At 36.2% G+C, this 25055-nt stretch overlaps 1 protein-coding gene across 2 annotated transcripts in view; it reads left to right on the top strand.

Annotated features, from left to right (window-relative positions):
* The window catches only part of LOC131047537 (cytosolic enolase 3), a 169993-nt gene that overhangs the window by 110520 nt on the left and 34418 nt on the right, over positions 1–25055 (top strand). For both annotated transcript variants that reach the window (XR_009106198.2, XM_057981395.2), the window contains exons 7-11: positions 4508–4584; positions 4849–4952; positions 6977–7075; positions 7949–8034; positions 8141–8227. Coding sequence is in view for 1 of the 2 variants with exons in the window: in XM_057981395.2 (XP_057837378.2) it covers positions 4508–4584; positions 4849–4952; positions 6977–7075; positions 7949–8034; positions 8141–8227 (453 nt within the window). In the remaining variant the exon portion in view is untranslated. The remainder of the gene's footprint in view (positions 1–4507; positions 4585–4848; positions 4953–6976; positions 7076–7948; positions 8035–8140; positions 8228–25055) is intronic.

Raw genomic sequence — 25055 nt, 5'->3', positions numbered from 1 at the left:
TAGGCCCTCTTTTTGACTCTAAGTGGACTATAAGTGGCAAGGCGGGGTTAGGCCCTCTTCTTGGCTCTAAATGGCTTATGAGCAGCAAGGTGGGGATAGGCCCCCTTCCCGGTTCATGGGAGCAGCAAGGTGGGGTTAGGTCCTCTTTTTGGCTCTAAGTGGCTGATGAGCAGCAAGGTGGGGATAGGCCCCCTTCTCGGCTCATGGGAGTAGAGTTAGGCCCTCTTTCTGGTTCTAAGTGGATTATAAGTGGCAAGTTAGGGTTAGGTCCCCTTCTCGGCTCATGGGAGTAGTAAGGCGAGGTTAGGCCCCTTTCCTAGCTCCCAACAAACCCTTTGATGCACTTGCCTTTTGTAGATCTGAATACTACTTTCTTTCTTCTTTGATCTGCCAGCCTGCAAGGTAAAAATAAATGAATGGATGCATTCTAGTCAATAAGAAGGAAGCTAACAATACGTGTATTTGTGTGTTTGCTTTGTGTCTGCATATATTCATGTGTATGCTCCATGTTTGATTCATACCTGATGTGTTTTCACTTATCAGCATGTCTGCTCCATGAATATCTATGATTACTGTAAACATATTCCTATCATCATGATATTTGTATTTTTGGTTGATCTAGAATATGAGAATAACAAGAGTAAACCAATAGAGGTGAATTTATTTATGAAAGAACATTGCATTTGCGGTCATAGATGTGTGTCATGCTTCAAATCCTCTTCTCAATATATGGGAAGTTTGCCCTTGCTTTGTCTCGAAGAGATATCCATAGGACCAACCAAAACATTTCTTACAATTACAATTGATGAGATAAAACTTGTCTTAAGATTACAAACCTAACAAATTTCCAATCATTGGTCAAGATAACTCGCATTGAATTAAAGATAGAGATATATGCCTTGGGATAGTATCAAAGTTGCAGAGCAGAAGCTAATTATATCACAAGGAAGATCTAAGGGTTAGTCTAAGGATCCTCACATTGAAAGGATTCAGTTAAAACTGTCTTTGCTTGAGGATGAGCAATTTTGGGAAGGGCGGACTGCCATACCCCGAAAGATAGAAATAAAATTAGCAGCGATTATTTATTTTCTAAGGACAAGCAAGACAATGATTCAATAAGGGTTGGCAAAGAAAGTCTAAGGGCGACAAATTTCCAAAGGGGATTCAAATGGAATTAATTAAAAACTAAGTTAAATTAACATTAGAATGAGGGCCGACCCTACCTATAGCAGTGCGTCCTTGATTAATATTAATTAACTATGTTTTAAATAAGGCCTACCTATAGCAGTGCGTCTTTGATTAATATTAATTAACTATGTTTTAAATAAGGCCAACCCAGTGTGTGTTTAATTGAAAGTGCCGAACCCTTGTGATAAGTCACCTTCTTTGGGTGAAAAGGCATGAGAAGAGATATATAAGAATAGGATGAGAGTTTGAGGGGGAGGGGAAAAAGGGAAAAATAAATATTGTAGCAAAAATAAGCAGAGATAGATCCTAAGGGCAGCAAGTTAACAGGCAGAAACAACAGAAAACAATAAATATATTAATAGCATTGATTATGTGATTCTGAACTGCGGTGATAAAACAGGTAAACATCAACAGAAACAGCTATTATAATATACAAGTCAGAGCATCAAAGAACATCATGCAACTTCAGAACAGTAATCAGGATCAGATCTGTTAGTAATCAACAAGCAATAACATTTCTGCATATTGTGGGTAAATTATAGGGTAATCCTAAAAGGGTACATTACAAATGGTATCAGAGTTTGAGGGGGAGAGGAAAAGGGAAAAAGAAATGTTGTAGCAGACATAAGCAGAGATAGATCCTATGGGAAGCAAGTTAACAGACAGCAGCAACAGCAAACAATATATATATTAATAGCAGCAATTATGTGATTCCCAACTGGGGTGATAAAACAAGCAAACAGCAGCAGAAACAGCGATTAGAATATACAAGTCAGAGCATTGAAGAACGTCATGCAACTTCAGAACAGCAATCAGGATCAGATATGTTATTAATCAACAAGCAATAACGTTTCTGCTTATTGTGGGTAAATTATAGGGTAATCCTAAAAGGGGACATTACAATGTATGGGCTTAATCAAACTCTTTGGGCCCCATATTCTTTGAATGCCATAGTTTACACAAGATTATATAATCAAATTAATGATTAGAACATTTGGATTGTATTTGATTTGGTCGTTAAGGGGGGTGTTAGATACTTTCTATATGGCTTAACATTTTTATAATTTTGTCAGCATATTATTAGCACTGTTCTTAGTTTGTAACAAGTAGCTTATTCCAGGAGTTCCTTTGAATGTGTGATATTACATAGATCTCATGTTGTGCTGGTTGCCTGATTACAAATTTAGCCTATTGCAATGTGATTAATTGTGGCCCACGATTTAGTCTCATATTGATGAATATATGAGGGTGTTCTGAAAATTGGTTGACGATCTTGAAACAGTATATAATCTAAATGAGAAATCTGAAACCAGGAGTGAAATTTGGAGCAACTGGTCGCTTGATCTAAAAAAGATGAATAAAGTGGTGGTTAACAAGTTGGTTGTGGCAAAGGTTTTTGAGTAGACAAGTGATAATTTGTTAGATTAATAAGTTTTTGCATTGACATTAATAGAACATTTTTCTTCTTTCTATATGTTATAAAATGCTAAGATGCTTTGAATACCCCATTCACTGCCTTTGATCTTTCGTTTGCTTGTGAAACAGAACTTTGTGTCTATTTAAAGTTACATGAAACATTTGATATAAAGGCCCAAATGAATGGCATACATTTATATCTTTTGTAAATACTCATTGTTTTTATATGAAATTGAATAAGTATGGAGCTTCTCCTCATTATAGAAGAAGGGCATTTTCTGCCATGCTGTTGCATATTAATGATGTCCTATGACAAAAGTATATTCTAGCAGCTTTTGTTTAAAACCATGGAACAATATTGAAAGCCTTTTAAATTTTCTTGAAGTAGCCAATGATCTTATCTGGGCATGCTCCTGTATTTTAACTAGGGCTGAATTTTTATGAAACCAAATAGGAAGATTTTACCAGTCATATATGAAGGTGTATTTTGGAGAAGAGGAGAAGCGTTGACCAGGCTCAAATTGGTGCCTTTGTGCTGAATGAAGAGGAAGGTACGATTTTGGGTTACATATTGCTGTTGCTGACAATTTAATATCTCAAAGACTTGCATAACCTCAAATTCCTGTGGTTTAATAAGTCAACAATAGTTATTGATTCAAACTGGCTAAAAGAAGGTTTACATGGTCTGTTGCCCCAGTGGAACATTTGACCATTTCTTTACTTTCAAGAACAGTTTGATTTCAAAGCAACCCCAGAAAAAATAACAGTTTCCTGAAAATTGGTTGCTCATACCAGCCATATAAAAAGCAAGACGATTCATGTACTAGTGAAGCTCTTGTCCTTTCTGGCATACTTTTTACAAAATGCTCCTGTTCTCTGGAGTAATAATATTGCCCTCATGGCCTTAGGACAACATTCCGGGAAAATTACCCAAAATTTGCAGGAGATGACTCACAAAATCATGATGAACATACCAATGCCTTTATCATTACATGTGGAGTTCTTGTTGTCCAACATGAAGATGCATCTGTCCACCTTTTTGTTTAAATGTTACCTGGTGCTGCCGCTGACAGGTTTCAACATCCTGAAATTAGAACTATTACAAGCTGGGATGTGATAAAAGAAATTGTTTTTTCAATTCTTAATGCTACATAAGTAGTAGTTGCAGAAGTGTATAACTGCAGTTGTTGTCTCGTCAAGGTATGGTAAGAAACTGATCTTCCACATGGGAATAAATCACTATGCATTTGCTGGTTGTATGGTGTGTATTATATAATAATGTAAATGATGCAGTGAGGTTGAAGCTGAACAAAGGCAACTTAAATTGTGCTGAAATCTTTGTGGCAACAAGCTTTTGTAGCTTAATTTACTGAATAGTGAACTGACAATTTAGTGCACTGAAGAAATACTGATGTAGGATGCCTTATAAAGTTATTGGCAATGTGTTTGTATATGAAGTATGTGTGGGAACATATTTAAATTTTACAGCAATAACTTTTACAAATATCTTTTTCTGCCTTAGTAATCTCAGAAATTACATGGTGCATTCTTATCAGCTATGTGCATATAGATAATCTTTTTGTATTGACATAAATTTTAACTACCTAACAGGAGAAATTGTTTTTATCAAGTCTCCAGGTTTAGCTTTTATAGCTAAGATCCTTTCAAATTCCATTTGTTGTCTCTGAGATAGTTATTGGATTAATTTTCTATTTTCTACTCATAATGAACAATATTCTTTTCTGGCACATTTTCTGTAATTTGAAATTGCTGACTGAAACTGGGCTTTTAAACTTGATATCTATTCAGATTTATGTGGAGTAGTGTTTTTTTTTGTTTCTGTGATTATTTTTTTTGATCCAAGCCAAATTTACTGTTTGACATTTTATCTTTTTTGCTTCAGGCAGTAATAAAAGAAAAATATGGAATAGATGCTTGTAATGTTGGCGATGAGGGTGGCTTTGCTCCAAACATTTCCAGGCAAGAGGTCGCTGCCATTTCATTTGGAAATAATATGTACTGGTGCTCAAATATTTGTTATCTATCCCTTGCAAGTGCTGGTTGGTACCATAGATATACTACAAGGACGGATTTGAGTTGTTTGTATGTTAACATATGTCTGCATAGGGGGAGAACATTTGTGATATACTACATGGATGGATTGAAAAGCTTTATTCATTTTGTCACAAGTTCTTTTATAAAACTTACAGGATATTTTAGTGTAATTTGTTTTGATTCACACAGTGCCACAGAAGGTTTGGATCTCATCATGCATGCCATTGAGAGAGCGGGATATACAGGAAAAGTTAAAATAGGGATGGATGTTGCTGCAAGTGAATTTTATTCAGGTCAAATCTTCTTAACTAAATATAAACCAATGAAAATTTTTTAGAAATCAAAACTGTGGATATACTGGCACTATAACAGTTTATTGTTTTAATTTCAATTTTAATTTTTATGGATATGGGTTTGTATTATATTAGTAATTCCAAATTTACAACAACACAATTAGGATCTCATTTGATTGAAACCAGCATTCACAAGAAATTTTCAAAAGGCTACAGTGGACTACACAACTTTGGTGGAATCTTGAAACCTCTATACTGCCAATATGCTATACCCTAAGTGGAAGACAATTACCATAGTTTCCAAAAGTTGAAACCTTGAATCATTGCATGTCCAACTCCTAAAATTTGAAATAATTTATTTTAGGCAGAAGAAAATATTTAACTGAATGGGATTTTACAGTCTCTTTATTTGCGAAGACTGAAAGGATGAATTTTTACATGCTGTACCAGGGTTACAGCGATTAGAAGTAGAACAATACACCTGCTAATCTAGAGATTGACTTTCCACCTTCCTCCATAAATGGATATGAATTGAACTATACTTTTTATCTTCCTGGGTTGATTCCTACCTTTCTCAGATATGGAACTTCTGAAATTTACAATACAAAACCTTTTACTTTTCTGTTTGTCTGCATTACTGTAAGTTTATGCTTCTTGAAATAATGTTATTCTGCTTTCATCAGCCTTCTCTGATTGCAGGTCATGTATGTTGATGTTCTAGAGGTAGAACTTCAAGCAATTGCTCTTATTTTTACATCATCAATATTTGAAACTACCAAAATCATGCACAGACATTCCTGCAAGGATGGCAGTGGCACTTTTGCATCATCTTTGAAACCCAAATAGTTGCTGTATCCTTAGGATGTGAACTGGGGTCTGGAACATAAGGTTAAAAAATGTCACACAATATAAATCTTGCTTGTCACTCTGTAATATCCAAACAAGGCTTTTCAAAGTCTCAATATTGGATAAATGAATAATAGGAAATCTTTCACAATTTGAAAAGGAGAATTCAAAAATAAGATTTGATGTCGCTGCTCATGTTCATCAGTCAAGTAGGAGTAAAACCTTGCAATCAAATTGATTGTATGACCAGGTAGCCTCCAGTAAAACTGATGATAAAACCTAATCCAAAGTTTGCTATCAATTGAAAGCCATTTCAATAACCTGTGTACGTCCATAAAAAGCTGAGGATACTATTACCATTTTAAAACTTCTGAGTTATCAGGAATCCTCACATGGGGAGTTTCTGGATATCAAAGACAATACTGGATTGCAATTTGCAAGTCCAGGAGAACTCCATTTACTTGGACAATAGGGCACTTCCTCATTTAGTAGGAACCAAGAAGAAGCAAAAAAATGGAACTGTTAATACAAAAATGATGCTGCCATCATACTGGACGCTAAACTACATTTACATGTTCTTTGTAGTTGGTACCAACTGAATGGAGAAATCAGAACAAAGAAATTATCATTAAAAAATAAAAAGGCTTATATATTCAATTTTGACATATGGTGTCATTTCTTTTAATAATCTTATTATCCAGACTGGTTGGTGTCTCAGGAACAGTATTCTCAGGTTTCCCAATGCAGATCCATGTCACCTTTAGTAAAGGTCTTTTGCTCTTGTATTCAGAATATCTGCAGCTTGGGCAACGGAAAGGAAGCCTTAAAATCCTGCATTGGGGTTGAATTACTTGTTTGTAAATTGAATGGGCATTCTAATATTTTCTATCAATCAATCTTATCTAAGCTTTTATTTGTTGTTCATCCCTTTTACAGAAAGAAAAGTTCAATTTTTACAGAAAAATAATGCACTTTTCTTTGTGTCAGATTATAGTACAAATAAATTGGAATGCTTTTGGAAAAGATATTTTTTGAATCATCTCGCAGTTTTTTTTCTAGAAGCATTCCAATTTATTTACAATGGACTGTGTAAACATAATGTTTCTGTTTGGTACAAATAACCGAATATTTGACAAAGCAATAAAACACCACATTCTTATTTTGTTTCATTTTAGCAGATAAAGAATATGATCTAGACTTCAAAAGTCCAGAAATTTCTGTGAGAGATATCAAAATGGGAGAGGCGATGATTGAGATGTACAAGCAGCTTTGTTCAGGTAATGAATTCAGTCATTCGTTTTTCTATTCCAAATGTAATATGCTAAAGATTGAAGTAGTACTGTTCAAGAATTTGAATTTTCAGTGCAGGAAACATTTCCTTGAAATGAAATTCTTTGACCAAGAAACATAATCTTCCAAAAACAACATAGAGAAATTCTTGAAATATACATGTCTTCATAACTGTCCATAGCTTGCATGTGCCCCAATTTTTTAATTTTTTTTAATTTTTATCTCTGTTCTTGTTTCCTTTAAACTTAGTATTGCTTAAAAGTTAAACAAATAAGAAATCTTAAAAGCTCAATTTGTATGAGGTAATCTAGTTTGGGGTAAAGGTGATCAAGTTTGACAACTATTTAGGAGCTCTTTGGTACAGACCTTATTTACCTAATATTTAGGAGCCTTTCTGTACAGACCATATTTACCTGCCATTTAGGAGCTTTTGTGTATGTCAGATTTATCTACTGTTCAACAAATTTTTGGTTGGATTTCCTTTACGGGCTAATTATAGGATGTTTGCACAAATATTAAGGGAATGTGCTCAATTTTTTTTTGTAGTTGATTTAGCTTTTTTTTTCTTTTCCCGGGAAGGGGAGGTGGGAAGAATTATTTGACATATGACAAAAATGAATAGATCTGTTGGACGAAAACTAAAAGGTAGGAATGATTGCACATTTTGAATTTGGTATGCTTAAGAGCATAAGTCACAATAAATATGGATGAAGTATGAAAAATATGATAAAAATCTATGATTCTATAAAAAGGGGACAAATTTTATTTTTCTTATTTATATCTCAAGTGTTTCATTCTTGTCAAAGCTACCCCATTATATTGAATGATCCTGAACATCGTATCTGTGTTTGATGTAATAGACTACCCAGTTGTCTCTATTGAAGACCCGTTTGATCAGGATGACTGGGAAAACACAAAGATTTTAACTGCTTGCGGAGTTTGTCAGGTTGTGCTTTCAGTTAGTAGTGCTAATTTATTTCTTCACAGTTGAGCAGCTCTAAGGTTTTGTATGTTATGTTTTGCATGCTTTAAGGTTATGGTGCGATTTGCAGGTTGTTGGGGATGACCTATTAGTGACAAATCCTAAAAGGGTTTCAAAGGCAATAGAGGAATGCACATGCAATGCATTGCTTCTCAAAGTATGCTTCTTTTTGATATCTCGTTCATCCAATGTTCAGAATTTTTAAAAGAAATCATTTGACATGGTTGTATTATTTATCAATTCTTACATGGCTGTTTTTTCCCAAATGCTATTCAGAGTCTGAGAAGATGTGCTAGTTTCTTAACTAAAAATTTTAGTTGAGGGTTCTCTATGCTATCTAGTCATCTATGTTTTATAAGTTTATGATGTTTATTTACTTGAAGCTTGTTGTTTCACACCAAGTTGACTGTTTAGATATAGGGTGGGGTATGGGTTCACCAAATAGTTTTTTTCCCCCTGAAGTGAACAGGGCTATTGGCATCTATATTTATATTTGATTGGTGAGATGGGAGTTTTGGCCCAGCCAATATCAATGGAAGCCACAAGGAAAACCTGCTCCCTAACTCAACATCCACTTTTTTCAACATAATCAACAAATAATCAGCTCATATGCTACAATGGAAGTCTAAAAATCACCTTGTTGGATTACACCTTTAAATGTTATTATGGAAATTTAAATTTGGATCTCCATCTTGAGAATCCTATGGCCTTGTCATTTTAACACAACTCCTTTGAATATATATATTCTATGTATTATTATTCTGATTGATTCCAGAGAATTTAGATTCTAGTTTTGTACCTATTGGATTACACCATTGAATATATATTTATCTTGTATGTTGCTGGTTATGGTTTCGATTTTGGTTCAGGTTTATGGATCTGGCAATATATATATATATGTATATATAGTATTTATAATGTGTTATGAATACATAGTAAATTAGAATATGTACATATGTATGTTGCTGGTTCTGGTTTGAATCTTGGTTCGGGTTTATGGATATGGATTTGGTAAATGTTTTTTTGGGGTTGAATTCATTTTGGGTTCATCCATACAAGAATTATGTTAATTCATACATACATGCATACATGATGCACATAAGGGGCTGATTTTGTTTGTAAAATTATTTAAGTTCTATTTATTGTTAATTATGTTATTTTTTATATTTCTTTATTTTTGATATATTTGTAAAATTCCTTGCTCCTCTCCTGAGTATTATTTTATACTTTGATCTTCAATCTACAATAAGAAAACCGCAATAATTAAAAAACAAGGAACTTAAGAATACAACAAAGATACTCTACAGACTTTGCTATTCTAAGAATGTGAAGATTGACAGTTTTTAAGTCATGGACAATGAAAAAACAATGAATTCCTGTCTAATAGGCTACTGTTTTTTTACCAGAAAATTGCGGTAATTGTCATCATGATTGGAGAATTTTCACTCCAAATCCAACTTTTAGATTGACACTAATCTCAAAAACACCTTTTCTACCTGCTTTTTAATGGATTATTCATGACATACCCAAAAAATACACTATTAAAAGTCTACTATTAAAGTTGAAAGAAATCAGTTATGCTACTTAAATCTATGTTGTTAGGTATGCCTCCCCCAGTCCTAGTCCTATACCGAACTAATTTAGATATCAGTCCCACGATGGGAGTAGCTTGGGTTTGCGCAAGGTCTGGTTTAGGCACAATGGGTTCCTTGTAGGTCCTGGGGAACCATGGGGATTGAAGGGCCACTGAAAGACTTAAAAAAAATAAAAATAAAAACCATTTTTTTATATTAAAGATAGAACGAAAACATTACAAATAAACTGCTAGAGAGATACTATTAGCCAAGGTTTACCATTGCACCAAAAGATTGACCTATTAATGCCTGATACAAACACCAAAGATAAACAAACCACGCAGTTAAGCCATGCCACAAATCCCTGAGGGCAGTGCTGAACAACCAAGGGGATGAAGGGCGCACACCTTCCATTAATCACCCCCCCCCCCCCAGCACGACCAAGGGATTCGAACCCGTGACCTGGCTCTAATACCATTTGTTAGTCAAGGTTTTCCGTTGTGCCAAAAGATTGACCTGTTAATGCCCCAATACAAACACCAGAGATAAACAAAGTTACAAGCCACAAGAGGTGGTTAAGCCATGTTGCGAATCCCTGAGGGTGGCACTGAACAACCAAGGGGATGAAGGATGCACACCTTCAAACAGTTCACATTATAATAATTCACAATGCAGATCCCACACAATTGACTATAGCAGCCACGTAGGGCTTATTAGTGACATAAGATCAAAAAATTATGGAGAATAGGCATATAACATTTGACTAACAGTCTAGAATATTCTGCTATCGCTGGAAGTTCCTGTACCATCAATGGCGTTTACCGCCTCCATACTTGAGCAACTTCCTAGGTTCATGTGGAATCTAACATCTCTGTTTTTCCCCTCATTCTATTTGCTTTCATTGTATTCCCTCATAAAATCCTAGAGGCCATTCACAAATGGTTTGCATTCTTCATTTATGTGTGCCCAAGTGTGTCCAAATAGGTTTTCTGATGAGTAGACTCTGGTTGTGCCATCCTTCATAGTTTTGTCAACCTTGCATCTTGACATTGTCATTGTGCTTGTAACCTACAAAGCAACATTATGGAATATGAGTCTCCTAAAAGATTCAGTAAACACCCTTCTACTTCCCTGGAACTTATCCTCGTTCCTAGCAATCCAGATTGGCCAAAAGATTTCATTAGTGAGCATTAACCAAAAAATATTATAACGCTTATTTAATCCTTGCACAAACCCAAAAACAATCTCAGGACCGTTGGAACTGCTGTTCCAACCATACAGATCGGAGTAGAAAATGTTTCAAGGTTCCTTGGCAATGAGGCATTCAAAAAAGATGTGTTTAATAGTGTTTGCCTGTCTGGTTTCCTGCAAATGCTGCATAGATCATACTCTTGATGAGTGCTTTTGTAAGGAAGTCTCTGCAAAGCAAGCCTTAGGCTCCAAATTACTGTACCAAATCCTACACCAAATGTCCTGCCACTGTTTGTTAGAATAATTCAAATTCCAGATCTGATTAAGAAAATTGATTAAATCTATATTACAACATAAAGATTTGTAAATCTTCTTTCCATTAATCTTAAGCATGGGAGAGCCATCACACCAATTGAAAGCTTTGAATCTCTCACTGTCCCAGGAGCAATTCTTGGGGAGGTACAACTGGTTACAAGCATCTCTAAGGACAGAGTAGGTCCTCCAATTGGAGGGAGGAATGTCAAACTCATGGCTTAAAGCCACCCAAGTTTTAAGCTGCCCATTACTGATGATATCTTTAAAACATTTAATGCCCTTAAGATGCCAATTCTTGGCAGAACATCCTTGTAAGAGAGTCAGAGGTTTGTCCTTATGGAGGAGATTCCACCATATGGATCTTTCCCCACATATACTACTACCATGAACAATGACCTTATTATGGATAATGAGACTTCTAATGTGCTCCCAGGCATTCCAAGTAGCTTTAAATACATTGGAACCAGTAGAGGTTATAGGGAAGTTTGCAGCCAGTAGATCATTCAGAGGAAGTAATTTCCATGAGTTTGCTTTCTTGGGAACAAAGAGACTAATGTTGTTCCTTATCAGGATCATCTAGGGTTCTTGCCCATCCAAGGCTTTAACAATCCACTTAACTGCCAGCGCCATACCTTGCAGTTTAAGGTCTTTAAGACCAAGCCCCCCTTCTTTTCTGTCAAGACAGCACCATTGCCATTTCATAGAGGGCATCTTATTGTGTCCCTTAAGTGATAAAACTGTGAAAATGGTGTGCGCCATGAAGGTTTGTGTGGTTTCAAAGGCATTAATTTGGGCTTGATGGTGAGGGTTCTGCTCCTCAACCTCACCCAAACCCCATAGGGTTGATGCGCCTCAACTCGATTGGAGTTTCCGCTCCCAAAGCCCCACTAGTTATTGGGATCTCTTGTGCCATTAGAAACTTGATTGCAATAAAGGGGTGATGAGGAATTGGGATCTAACTTTTGAGTGTGTTGACTTAGATGTTGTTGCCACACAACTTGCCAATAATTTCTTTAGATGAGGCAACTTCTATGTATGAAAAGGCTAGTGGAAGTGGCATTGTAACTCATTATGGTTCAAATGAAATTGAACCAAATGTTGACTTTGATGGTCATGAAGAAGAGCAATATGAAGATTATTGAATATTGATTGTAATTTTCATTGTCTATAGACATTTGACAAGTAACTGAATTATGAATTTGTGAGTCTTTTCTTTTTTGCAAAATATGAGGTATATGAAAATTCTGTTTATTGACAATTATAAGTATTACTGTTTTTATATTTTATAATTTAATTTCTTTTTAATATATATAATCCAGCCATACTCGGCCATACTAAACCCAAGAAATGGTTTTTTGTCGTACTAGCCTACTTGAACTTCATACCCATACCCAACCCATACCAGAACGGACAACTTAGTCTACTCTAATAAATGACTTGTAAATAAGATACATGGCATTAATAGCAACCACAAGCTAGAGAGAGACTGTTTCTGAAAGTATAGTACATACCAACCGAAAAAAAGAGAAAACTGAAGAACAAAATCGCTTATGAGGTGCTGTATAGCTGATGGTCAAAGAAGTGCCCACATGAACTCTCTGCCATAGTATGAATGTCTTTAGTATTTACCACTCCAAAATCTGCCATGTGGGGTTTAAAGTTCTTGTACAAAAGATCATTGCATGGCTTCAAATCAAAGTGAACCTGGTCCTTGAATCATGGTGTAAATAGGTTAGCCATTGGGCCACTCCAATAGCTATATTTAACCTCTGCTTCCTTTCCAAGGGATACCTGGCTTCCCCATGCAACAAATTCTCTAAGCTACCATTTGGCATTAACTTCAAGTTTGGAGCCATCTCTTGGGAATCACTCAAACACCCAAGAATTTTCAGCAGTATCCTGTGCCTCAGCTTACCCAGACTCTTCTACTCTGCAAAAAAATTCTTCTGTGATGGTGTTTCCTCAACTATTATCATCCTTTTCATGCAACAACCTTGCCATTTGGAAGAATTCCCTTGTCCATCATTCTAAATCCACCCTTGCCATTCAAATTATTTCTATTGAAATTGTCAGTTGCAGCCAGCAGTTCATTCCTGTTCATCCTCAAGTCAGGCTTACTGATTACTAGCACCAGATGAGCTCTCACTCTGAAGTATTTTTAAGATTGGAGGTTGAGTTTGTTTGCCCATCATATGTTTTACTAGGAAATATGTGCATGAGCAAGAAATAGAAAAGCAATGAAATAGAAATGTTTATTCCAATGTATTTCAGATGCTGGACATCCTTTACATACAGGGACCACAAATTTTCATTAGCACTTGAAAAAGTAAAGTTAAAATGTTAGTGCTGAAAGTGAATGTCAGAATAGAATTTGTGCCAAGCTAAACTTGTAGAAGTCGTATTAATCCATGGAAATATTGCTGGTGCTTCCATCCACAGTTAATCACATGCATGAATAGTTATTGACTGTAATCTTCTGACACTATGCATAAGCTTAACTAAAATTTTGGCCAAATATACAACCTGGTATGCCGAGGAACCTGTGCTGAATAGAAAGTCTTTGGGAAAATCTACTTCTACCCATGCTAATCTGGTTTCCTCCAACAATCTAATGGGTTTTACAGTTGCAGCAAAAGAATACAAAGGTACATGCAGAATGACATTACACTATGGAAAAGTCTTCGGTAAAATTTTCAAATTTTTTAATAAATAATGTGGCAATTCAATTCTTGTTATTTGAATTTAAATTAATTTATTCAGATGGAACCTGGAAGCATCGTAAAGAAAGTTAACATAATAATGCTCTATCAGCCAAAAAATATGGATCATAGCGCTATTATAGCAGTTGTGTTTGATGTTTCCTTTAAGCATGCCAGACTATAGCAAATATGGCCTTGAGACACACCGAACAGGAGGCAGAAGATCCTTTCTAACTGTTACTCAACATAGTTTTCAATAAATAGGAGGATATGGAGCCTGAAGTCCATGTTCTCTAACTAGTTGTTCTCACATTGTCGACAAGCAAACCTTCAGGGGCCTAACACTTTTTAAGTTACAAGTCTAATTTGGTATTCCTCGTTGTAAAAAGGTTGATGTAGATGTAGCAGAGAAGTGAGTCAATCAAATATAATCATATCTTTTTGATTTCAATAGAACTCTCACTTTTAAAAGTTGCTTCCTATGCCAAAAAATTATAGGAAAATATTGTATTTGAAATAAGTATGAAGAAATTGGGTCTAATTCATTTGCTGCTGTGAGCTTGGATTAAAACCTATCTAATGACAACTTTTCACTCTACTTTGGAGCCCTCATGAAATCTGATTATGTCAATGGTGCTGTCTCCCACGGTGTTTCCACTAAAAAGTGGCTTTCACTTGATCAAATTACGTGGGAGACATAAGCTTCTAAAAAAGCCGTTAAATGAAATAATAATTGATAGTTTGATATTTACAAAGGAGACAAAAGCTCCTTAAATAGAGAATACAAGAGGATCTTTCCATAACGGAAATGATCGAGAATAGAAATATGAAAGATAGAAAAGAATTTTCCTAAAACTAACTAAAGACGAAAGACATAAAAGTAAGTTTCTAAATACTAACAAAATGACTAAGATGACCATTATATCAATGTTACAATATTATTTTAATGACCTCCCTTAATGGTTATTCTACTAACTACCCTACAGAAGATGTTACATAATCTGCAGGTCATTTGGCCATGAATGCATAGAAGGCTGCCCCTTCTCCTCTGAATGCTCTGCGACATGAGCTTGCTGGTGAGATCCTCCCTTTCTGCAGAACTTCTTAAAATGACCAAGAAACAAAAACTATCCCTCCAACATGATGTTGGGTAGTGAAGCTATCCCTCCCTCTATCCAAAAATCAAGATCAACTTCTCAATAACTTCACTGTTCTGAAAGAACATGCTTTTGCAACCCAAAACATGCTGCAAGAAACCACGATTTTATCCAAAAATGGTTAAAAAGAGCACCACGATTTGGTGGAACAATTGGCAAAAACCTTCATTTTGTGAAAAAACGGTAAAAACCTTTATTTTTGTGGAGAAACGGTAAAAACCCAAAAAATAGCAACACCCTTAATGATTTTTTGTGGAAAAAAATCAGAAAACTCTCCAACAGAGAATTAAACCATGATTTTTGTGTGGAAAAATCATGCAAAAAATGAATACCCATGATTTTAAAGCAAGAAATGCAAAAACTAGTCCGATAGAAACAAAAAATCTTGTTGTGTGCAACAGAGGTGAGGAAGGACCCATGATTTCTTTAAACAATTCATGGAAAACATCTCTGCAAACCCTAGTCTAGCTTGCAGGTACACCAATAGGTAGAAAAACTAAGCTAAGTCTAAGAAAAAACCCTTGACATTGTAGCTAGAAGCCAAAACCCTAAATGTGAAAAATCACCCATGATTTGTTACAGAAAAGAGAGCCCTTGCAGAAACCCTTGGTGGTTCTATGAAATCCATGATTATGTCCAAAAAATTGCTAAAATCTTTTTGCAAACCCTAGGAGCTCATCTTGCAGAGAAATCACAAACAATAAACCTTAGGTCGTAGAAACTCAAACCCATGATTCAAAAATCCCTTGTAGACATCTACTGTAGAAAAGAGCTGAGTCAAGTTGCAGAGAATGAATAATTCGTCGATCAATCAGCACAAGAAAACCTCCGGTCCTAAAAAACACATGATTTTTTTTGAAATACCGTGTAAACTTCACATGCCCTGGGTGCAGAAGATGTGGCCACGAACTGACACATAGGGAAATATCCCATCCCAAAATACAAGAGAGTGCAGAAAAAAGTCATGTGGGAAAAATACAAACGTCATGCGCAGAGAGAAGAGCACGTGATAGAGAAAACAACTCGACCTTGCGCACAAAATAACTCACAATTTTGATAAAAATTGCATCAAAATCTGTGAAAACAAACCCACGTGATTTGTAGAGACAGATGAAAAACAATCGAAAACCCTCGATTTTGCAACATAACAATCTGCATGGAGAATCCGCCCACTATTTTAAATTCTTCTATGAATTCAAAGAAGACGCTTCGAATTGCACCCACAATTTTTTCATAAAAAAATCGATTAAAAAATTTCCAAAAATTTCCTCAAAATTTCTAGGTGATTGAGCTATGATTTTTTTTTAGTACAAAAAATTTGCCAAAAATGACCTAAGCTCTAATACCATGAAATAATATTTGATAGTTTGATATTTTCAAAGGAGACAAAAGCTTCTTAAATAGAGAATACAAGAGGATCTTTCCATAATGGAAATGATCAAGAATAGAAACATGAAAGAATAGAAACTTCTAAAACTAACTAAAGACGAAAGCTATAAAAGGAAGTTTCTAAATACTAACTATATGACTAAGATGGCCATTATATCAATGTTACAATATTATTTTAATACCCTCCCTTAATGGTTGTTCTACTAACTACCCTACAGAAGATGCTACATAATCTGCAGGTCATTTGGCCATGAATGCATAGAAGGCTGCCCCTTCTCCTCTGAATGCTCTGCAACATGAGCTTGTTGGTGAGACCCTCCCTTTCTGCAGAACTTCTTCCGATGACCAAGAAACAAAAACCATCCCTCCAACATTGTTGGTTGAAAATTTTGTACACTTGGGTAAATTTACAAAATTGTAGTTTCAACCACAGTGTGTGAGTAAAACACTCCCTAGTTAAGGGAAGGCTCCCCCTATCTAACTACAACTTTAAAAATAAAATAGGATGGGACAACAATCTTTCTTCTTCTTTCAAGAAAGACAAAATATCATTTTCTCTTCACAGAAAAGTGATAGCGATTTGATATAAAACAGCAGTAACAACTTTCGAAATGAAATGAGAGAAAGGATATGAAGTTTCCTGAAAGCTCAAAGACTTCCGTCACTTCCTTCGGGACGAGACAACAATACCAAGCTCAAAGACTTGATTATGTGAAGTCCTATCTACCCTTTTCTATACTAATTTAATTAAGAACAAACTATAACAGCACAAAGACTTAAATATCTTATCCTTCCTACATAAAACAATGGGAAGTAGTACAAGCTCAAAGACTCAGCTATTTCTCACAAAATCTACTTCTAAATTTTGTTAACAACAAGTGTAAGAACAAAGTCTTACAGCTTTTTCCAATAGAACTTCTACTTTAACTAAATTAATCTTCAATACTTGTGGCTCAAAGACTACAAATGAGATTCGATTAAGCTCTCAAAGAAACACTTGCAAGGAAGGAAATATGGAACACAAACTCAAGAATGTAGCACAAAGACTCAAAGCTTGAGCAATTTTCTTCTATTCCTTTCAATTCTTCAATTTACACATAAAAGCTCAAAGACTTCTTTGCTGCAAATTTGGCAGAGTTTTTGCTTGCTTTCTAAAAGATAAAGATTACAATAGACCCCTCAAGTATTTATAGAAGAGGAGTCTTGAGAAAAAGGTGGGAGGATCCTAACTAACTTGAGAAATTCTCTCAACCACCAAGATTTATTCAATAACTAACTATGACTTAATCCAACTACAGTCCTAATTGAACACAACTTGTAGTTGCTTTACATGTAATTACAAAAGTGCAAGTAATGACTTATCTTGCAATTTACAAAAAGGCTTTTACGTGTAACATGTCAAAAGAAAAACTACAACTAAAAGATTTCAAATTTGGAAAAATACAACTAAGTGTTGAAAAACACTTAAGTTGTAGTATGTGAAGACATGAATCCTTCGAACTTTTGGATGGTCATTTGTAGCTCATCAGGATCCGGTTCATGGGTGTTCTTGGCCACGATCATGGTTTTCACAACATCGTTGCAATGAAGGATTGTGGCATTATTTCTCTCAAAGGAAGACTGAATTTCCCGCAAGCAACCTTGATAAGTCACTAAGGCTTGAATGGATGCTGCCGAAAATGGTTCGCTTTTCCACTCTTGATGGATCTTCAATTGTAGATCAGAAAGGACCTTTTTTTCTATCAACAATTCTCCATCATGACCCATGATGGTGCAAGAAGCTTTTTGACAATGAGAGACCATATCCTGAAAAACTTCCATTCGCAACCTCATAGCATCATCAATGTCTTCAATAAGTGACTTAAGAACAATGACTTTGTTCTCCAAGAGTTCCTGATATTCCAAGTATACATATTCCAAGTATACAACTCTTGAAGGAATTACCTGACGTTCTAGAAGAATGCTTAACTTTTGCTGAGGAATTTTAAGCCAAATAGTCAAGCTGTCTTCTACCTTTTCCAAGTTCCGTTTGAAAGTATTTGAAACTTGGTTCAATTGTTCTTCAATGGTTTTTAACTTGGCCATCATTTTAAAAACCTCCTTCAAGACTTGTGCAGATAGATTATGAAGCTGATCAACCCAAGATTCTAGTGCTTGTACATTTTGAGCAGCTCTCTCACTCCTTGGATTGATTCTTATGCCTCGGAAGAACTCGTAGGATTACTCACTTCACCAGTCGGTTTTGTGATTTTACGAACAGCTGCAACAAGTTGCTGGTTGTCCTCTTCTAGCTTATCTTTCTTAGCTAGAAGTTCATCATATCGCTGCACTAGTGAGGCTATAGAATACTGGGCATCATGTTTAACCACTTCATGCATTTGCTTGCCCAATTCTACCCTTGTGACTTTGTAATCAGCAGCTGACATCTCTTCAAGTGGCTTATCTGCCAGAGGCTCAACAATTTCAGCCACTTTCATCTTGTTGCTATCAACAGTTACTCTTGAGATAGTCTTGGCCTTTTAGGCAACCTTGGGTCTAGACTGTTTAAGTTGCTGATAATCAAAGGCATTAGGTTAGATTTCTTGCTTCTTCCTCCTTGGAGTAAAAGAACTAAGCCATGGAGGTAAAGCCATCAACTCTCCTTCAGTAGCAGCTGCGAGCAAAGGAGAAGCAATTTCTGTTTGAACAATTGTGGTCATCTTGGGAGGAGTATCTGTTTGGATGGTGACCATGGTTTGGTCAGTAACCAATGGGCATGAAGATTGCCTCATAAATTCTTCAAAACCAAAAGTGGAGGTATCAATCTTTGACAGCTAGATACATGTAGGAGTATCTTTAGGAATTTCTAGCACACTCTCTTGTTGATGATCAAGAGGCGGCTCATATGCTAAAATAGGAACGACATTCTGAGGAGACTCTTCCACCATTATGTTAGGAGGAGAAAAGGGCGTCTCAATGGAAACTGAAGAAGGGATCTCATGAGGTGAGTCCGAAGCTGGAGACTTAGGAGCATCATCAGATTGCTTCCCTTCTTCTGGATTATCAAGATCGACCACCTGAACATGAAACCGTGACTTTTTCTTTCCACGAACTGTCGCCTCCTCAGGAGGAAGCAGTACTGCCCGACTAACTCATAATTTGATCCTGGTGCCAGAAGATGATGCTCCTTCCTTGTTGTCAACCTGAATCTCAGACTTACGTCCAAGAGGCCCCGTAGAATCATCTTCTTTTCCAACCTTGATTTTTTGATGAGTCTAACACCATTACTTTTCAGCCAAGTGTTGGTGTTAGCCAAGATAGGCTGAAATCTCTCAAGAATGGATGTGCACTCCTTTTGTGACCATTGGATTAAAGGAAGTGGAGCTTCCTCAACCCTTTGTGAAATATATTCAGGATCAAGAACATGCCCATCATCAATCATCCCTTGTGGAATATCTACCAAGTTCAAATCATCAACTTGCTCAACAGTAAGCCTGCAGTAATCCATCTTCAAAATTTCCACTTCTCTACAAAGATCTACCCAGATATCCTCAATACGATGCACGTGCACGAAGGGATTTTTGATCTTTTCCTTCATAGCCCGGTAATCAAAATTAACTATGGACTTAAACCTTTTGAGCTTAATTTCTTGCAAATCAGTCTCCATAGCCTTGGCTTTGACGGATGTGACAAGAGAATACCGGCCAATTTTCAATGGGTTTGTTGTAGAAATCCCCATTCCGACCTTATGTCTGACAGACTGATGGGCGTGCATAACCATGATCTGTCTTCCCAACTCCATAAGTATGATCTTATTAGTCGGGTATCTAGGGAGCATGTATGTCTACCCACTATAGCATCGGACTCTCATATAGGTAAAGGTCGGGAATTGAAGAAACAAGCACCCATACTCATTCACTCTTTCCCATGCCTCATCTGACACCCTTCTGTTCTTTAGAGTTCTGTCAAACTGGCACATGAAGTAACCGAAGAATGCATCTTGAACTCTTTTGAAATGCAATCTGTTGGGTCTCAAAGGCAGCTGATCATAGTATTCCCGTACCGGTATAAGCGAGCGGTCACCCTTGGTAGAAAGACCAAGGAAATGTCCGAGTGACGCTGCCAAATACATTAAGTATGAATTCATATAGAAAGTCATGGTGGAAGGGACTGCTGCAAGTTGCTCGCACAAGGTATCACTGATGACTTCTCCCCATGATATATGATGGGACTACCTTATGAACATGATGAACTGATACATCCAGGGCTCAAAAACATTAGAATTTTCAAGACCCATCATCCTGCTGAGGAGAGTTATGATGTCTCCAATCTCCCATTTGAAATCATAGTGGTACAACATAGCCCACCTTGAGAAGGCGGCTCGTGGCTCATGAATCCACCTGTTAATACGATGTTTGCAGTCCTTTTCCCTTTTTACATAGTACTCAGCTGCACTATCTTTGGAGATTTCTATATAAACAGGTGCCGGTGGTATTCTTAAAACTTTCTCAATTGTGTCTGCGTCAAGGCAGATTATTGCTTCACCATCATCATTTTTAATGGTTCTTGTCTCCTTGTCAAAGTGATGGACGCAAGCATGCAAGCGAGAACTAATTCAGGTTCTAGGGCAGCCACTGGAAAAGAAGATGCGTGATGGATATGGCTGTCCAACAGCCGCTGCATATTGCTATCCTATGGATCCTCTACCCTCTTGACAAATTCTGACATGTCCACATGCCCTATCTTTGTATCTTTTATGCAATCCAAAGGAGAAGAGACTTGAGAAGGTGAAACCTAATTTTGGTACTTATCATATTTATACTTCATCTTCTTTGGAATTGGAGATGACGGCAAATTTGACATTGAAGGACAACTTGGTATACTGCGATGAAGACTTAAAAGTGTTAAAGCAACATCATAATCAGCTGCAACTAACATTTTTCCTTCTTCAAATGGGAAGAACTCCAACCCTTGTACTTCACGATTTTGTGAGAGAAAGAGGGGAAATAAATGGGAAATGCTAGGAATCTTGACTTTGACGAATTTCGGATCTTGGGGAAAATTTTACAAGTATACAAGTTTGGGAAGAATGCACATGCAATCGGATTTTTAAAACCTAAATGCAAGTATACTTGTAAAATGGAAAATGGAGAAAAAATGAGAATTAGACTTGCGGGAAATGACGTGAACGGAAAGTACGAATATAGGCGATATGGGTGGATAAAAATGGAAAGATTTTGGGAATGACATTTTCATGAAAATGGGAAGAAATTTGAACATGCAATCTGGTTCAAAAAACCCGATTTTGGAAGGATGGGTATTTTTCATCTTTGCAACTTGGAGTTTCAACAATAGATGGTTAAATTTTTTTAACCGTAAGGGAAGAACAATGATTTTCATCCAACCTGTAATCGGGATTTAAAATCCCGAATACAAGTAAAGAGGGAAAATGGGGAAGAACAATGCAATTCAAAAATTGCTTTTCAAAGGGGAAAATCTCTCTCACAAAACCGATTTTTGGTGCAAAATCAACATATATACAAATCTACAACTAGAAAAGAAAATAAGAAAACAAGAAAATGAAACAAGAAAAGAAAAGAAATCATACCTTGTTTCAATCTGAAAATGCCTCTTCAAAAGATGATCAATCTTTGAAAGAAGGAAGAATAGCTCTTAAATAAAGATTAACCGCAATCCGAAAACCCTTGCCACGTTTTACCAAAACGCCTAAGGCAGAAAAACGTGGCACCAAATGCAAATTAAATGGCCCAAAGAAATGGTTGAAGCTCCTTCCAACTTCAACGCCTAGGCATGAAAGGCAAAAACGCCTTAGGAGATTGCAACTTCATGGAGTTTAAATCCCCCAAAATGTGGATTCAAGGAACCATGTGGTAAACCATTTTTGCAGAAAACAAGGGTAAATCATCACAAAAACAGCAGCAATGTGTTCTTCAACTCACATAAAACGCCTTGCTACAAAATTGCTTCCTTACTCCTTGATTTTCTCCACAAAAAGAAGGGAAGAATTTGTGGAAAAATTGGCTTAGGAGAAGAAAATCGGGTTTTTGGGAAGGAAATACAAGTTTTAATTCATGTATTCACATGCAATAGAGAAAATCGAGTTTTATTTCCCATATAACAAGTTTTAATTGTCACTTTTCCCTCAACAAGGCAAAATCGGGTTTTGGAAATGAAATGACAAGTTCAAAATTCTTTAATTTGCACTTTATGGAGAAAATCAGGTTTTTGGGCAAAATAGCAAGTTTTAAATGTCACTTTATTTCATTTTTAGGCAAAATCGGGTTTTGGAGAGAGATGTGCAAGTTACAAATTACTTGTAAAGGGAAAATAAAATCCTTACAACAAGTTTTAATAATTTGCACATATGTAATAGGGGTTTAAAATCCCTATTACAAGCAAAAGACATTAAAATAGGGGTTTTAGAAAAGAATTACAAGTTAACTTGTAACTTATCCAAAAAATTCCTATTATAACTTAAAAAGTGAAAAAGCATCAAGGGGGAAATAAAAAGCAAGTTACAAGCTCTCTTTTTCAATAAAGTGCACTTGTAGTTAGTCAAAAATTTCCCTACAAAGACCAAAACAAAGGAAATCATTAAAACTTGCAATTCAAGGAAAATTTCCCTTTTGAAGTCAGGGAGAAAAAACCCGAAATTGAAGGAAAGACATAACAAACGAACCTAGAATGCGACGAAATTCAAAATGTGGTTCGAGGATGGACTGAGGATTAAGCCAATCCAAGGATTACGCAAAATTCTGCCTCGGGAAGCGTGCCATAGAGTAAATTTTTCATTTTTTGACAAAAATTTCATATAATGGTCCCTCAAATGAGGACAACAACTGGCTCTGACTGGGGAATTCTTTCATTTATCCTTCAAGATTGTGAAAGAATAGAAACTAGATCTCTAAGTGCCTTCCTCTTATCCATTGGGCCACATAGTCAATCAACGCAAAAACAAACAAACAAAAGACAAAAAACAAACAAGAAAAAGACATTATTTACAAGAAGTTACCTTGAACCTTCATTCAAAGTAATGCTTCAAATGCTAGCCATTATAGGGCAGCGCAAATGGTGTACCATCACAATAAGCCAAGGTAAAACTATCTTCTCAAGCAATATGGTGAACAGTGAAGGGTCCTCGCCAAAGAGAATCAAATTTTCCATGTAAACCTTTCGGTTCCCTTCGCTTATCCCAAAGCAACACACGATCACCAACTTGGAATCCTTTTTGTTTTGCTTTTTTGTCAAAAAGGACTTTGACTTGTTGTTGATGCTGAGCGATCCAATCCACCACTTGTGTTCTTTGTTCTTCCAGCTGAGAAAGGTACATGATCCTCTTGTCTAAAGCATTCTCAAAAGTTTGATCTTCAATTGCTTTAGCCAACTTAAGAGCAGGAAGTTCCAAAGTGACGGGTATTTCTGCATTGATCCCATAAAGAAGCTGAAATGGTGACATACCGATAGCCCTTTTGGGTGTAATTTTGTCCGCCCATAAAGCATCAAAAAGAGCCTTATGCCAAGACCTTTGATTTTCTTCCACAAGCTTGCGAATAATGGTAATCAAATTTTTGTTACTTGATTCCACTTGACCATTACCTTGGGGGTAATAATCAGATGAATGAGTTAACAAAATACTATATTCAAAGCAAAATTGTGAAATTTCAGAGGAAGAAAAGGTGGCTGCATTATCAGTCACGATCTTGTATGGAACACCAAATCTGGAAATAATATTCTCCTTAAGGAATTTGTACACTATCTCAGAAGTAGCATTCTTTACGAGTATTGCTTCCACCCACTTGGTGAAATAATCTGTAGTAGTAAGAACATACGAATGACTTGCACTTGAAGAAGGATTGATCACACCAATGAAATCAATGCCCCATTGCCGGAAAGGTTCTTCAACAATCACCGATTTTAATGGTAATGCTGCAAGTTTTTGTTTGCTGACAAACTACTGACAATGTATACATTTACGCACCCATCTAAAAGCATCTTGAAAGATTGTAGGCCAATAATACTTAGCTCTCAAAATTTTATGAGCGGTCACTGGTGCGGAAAAATGACCACCACAAGCCTTGTCATGGAAAGATTCCAGCAATTTGGTTTGTTGTGCTTTGTCAACACAACGGAGGAAAGTACCATCAATTGCTCTTTTGTACAAACCAATATCCCATAATACGAAGTTCGCAGCTTTCAACTTGATACTCCTCTTTTCCTTGAATGACAAATGTTGTGGACATTCACCATAAGTCAAGGAAAATGCTATATTAGAATACCATTCATCAGTAGTACTGACAAACAGTACCTTGGGAAGATCTTCAGAATCATCCAATTCTTGCTCTTCTGGAATCCCTTCCGCCATCAGCTGACAAAGTCCTCTTCCTCGAACAAGCTTCGTAGGCTTAATCTCTAAATTGTACTCATGGATTTTAGCAATCCAATTCCCTCTTTTTGTGCCAAACTCCTATTGTGTTAAGATAGACTTGACTGATGTATCAGGAACTAACACAATGGTATGAGAATTCAGGATGTAAAAACGGAAATTCTTGACTGCTTTAACAACTGCATGGGCATTCTTCTCAATAGAGGAATATTTGAGTTCGTGAGATTTCAGAGGACAACTCATGAAAGCAATAGGAGACTCAATCTCTTTTGAATTC

Source organism: Cryptomeria japonica, chromosome 4 (assembly GCF_030272615.1).
Source record: "Cryptomeria japonica chromosome 4, Sugi_1.0, whole genome shotgun sequence".
Taxonomy (NCBI): domain Eukaryota; kingdom Viridiplantae; phylum Streptophyta; class Pinopsida; order Cupressales; family Cupressaceae; genus Cryptomeria; species Cryptomeria japonica.
The sequence above is the reverse complement of the archived record's forward strand: the minus strand, read 5'-3'. Positions and strand labels throughout refer to the sequence as shown.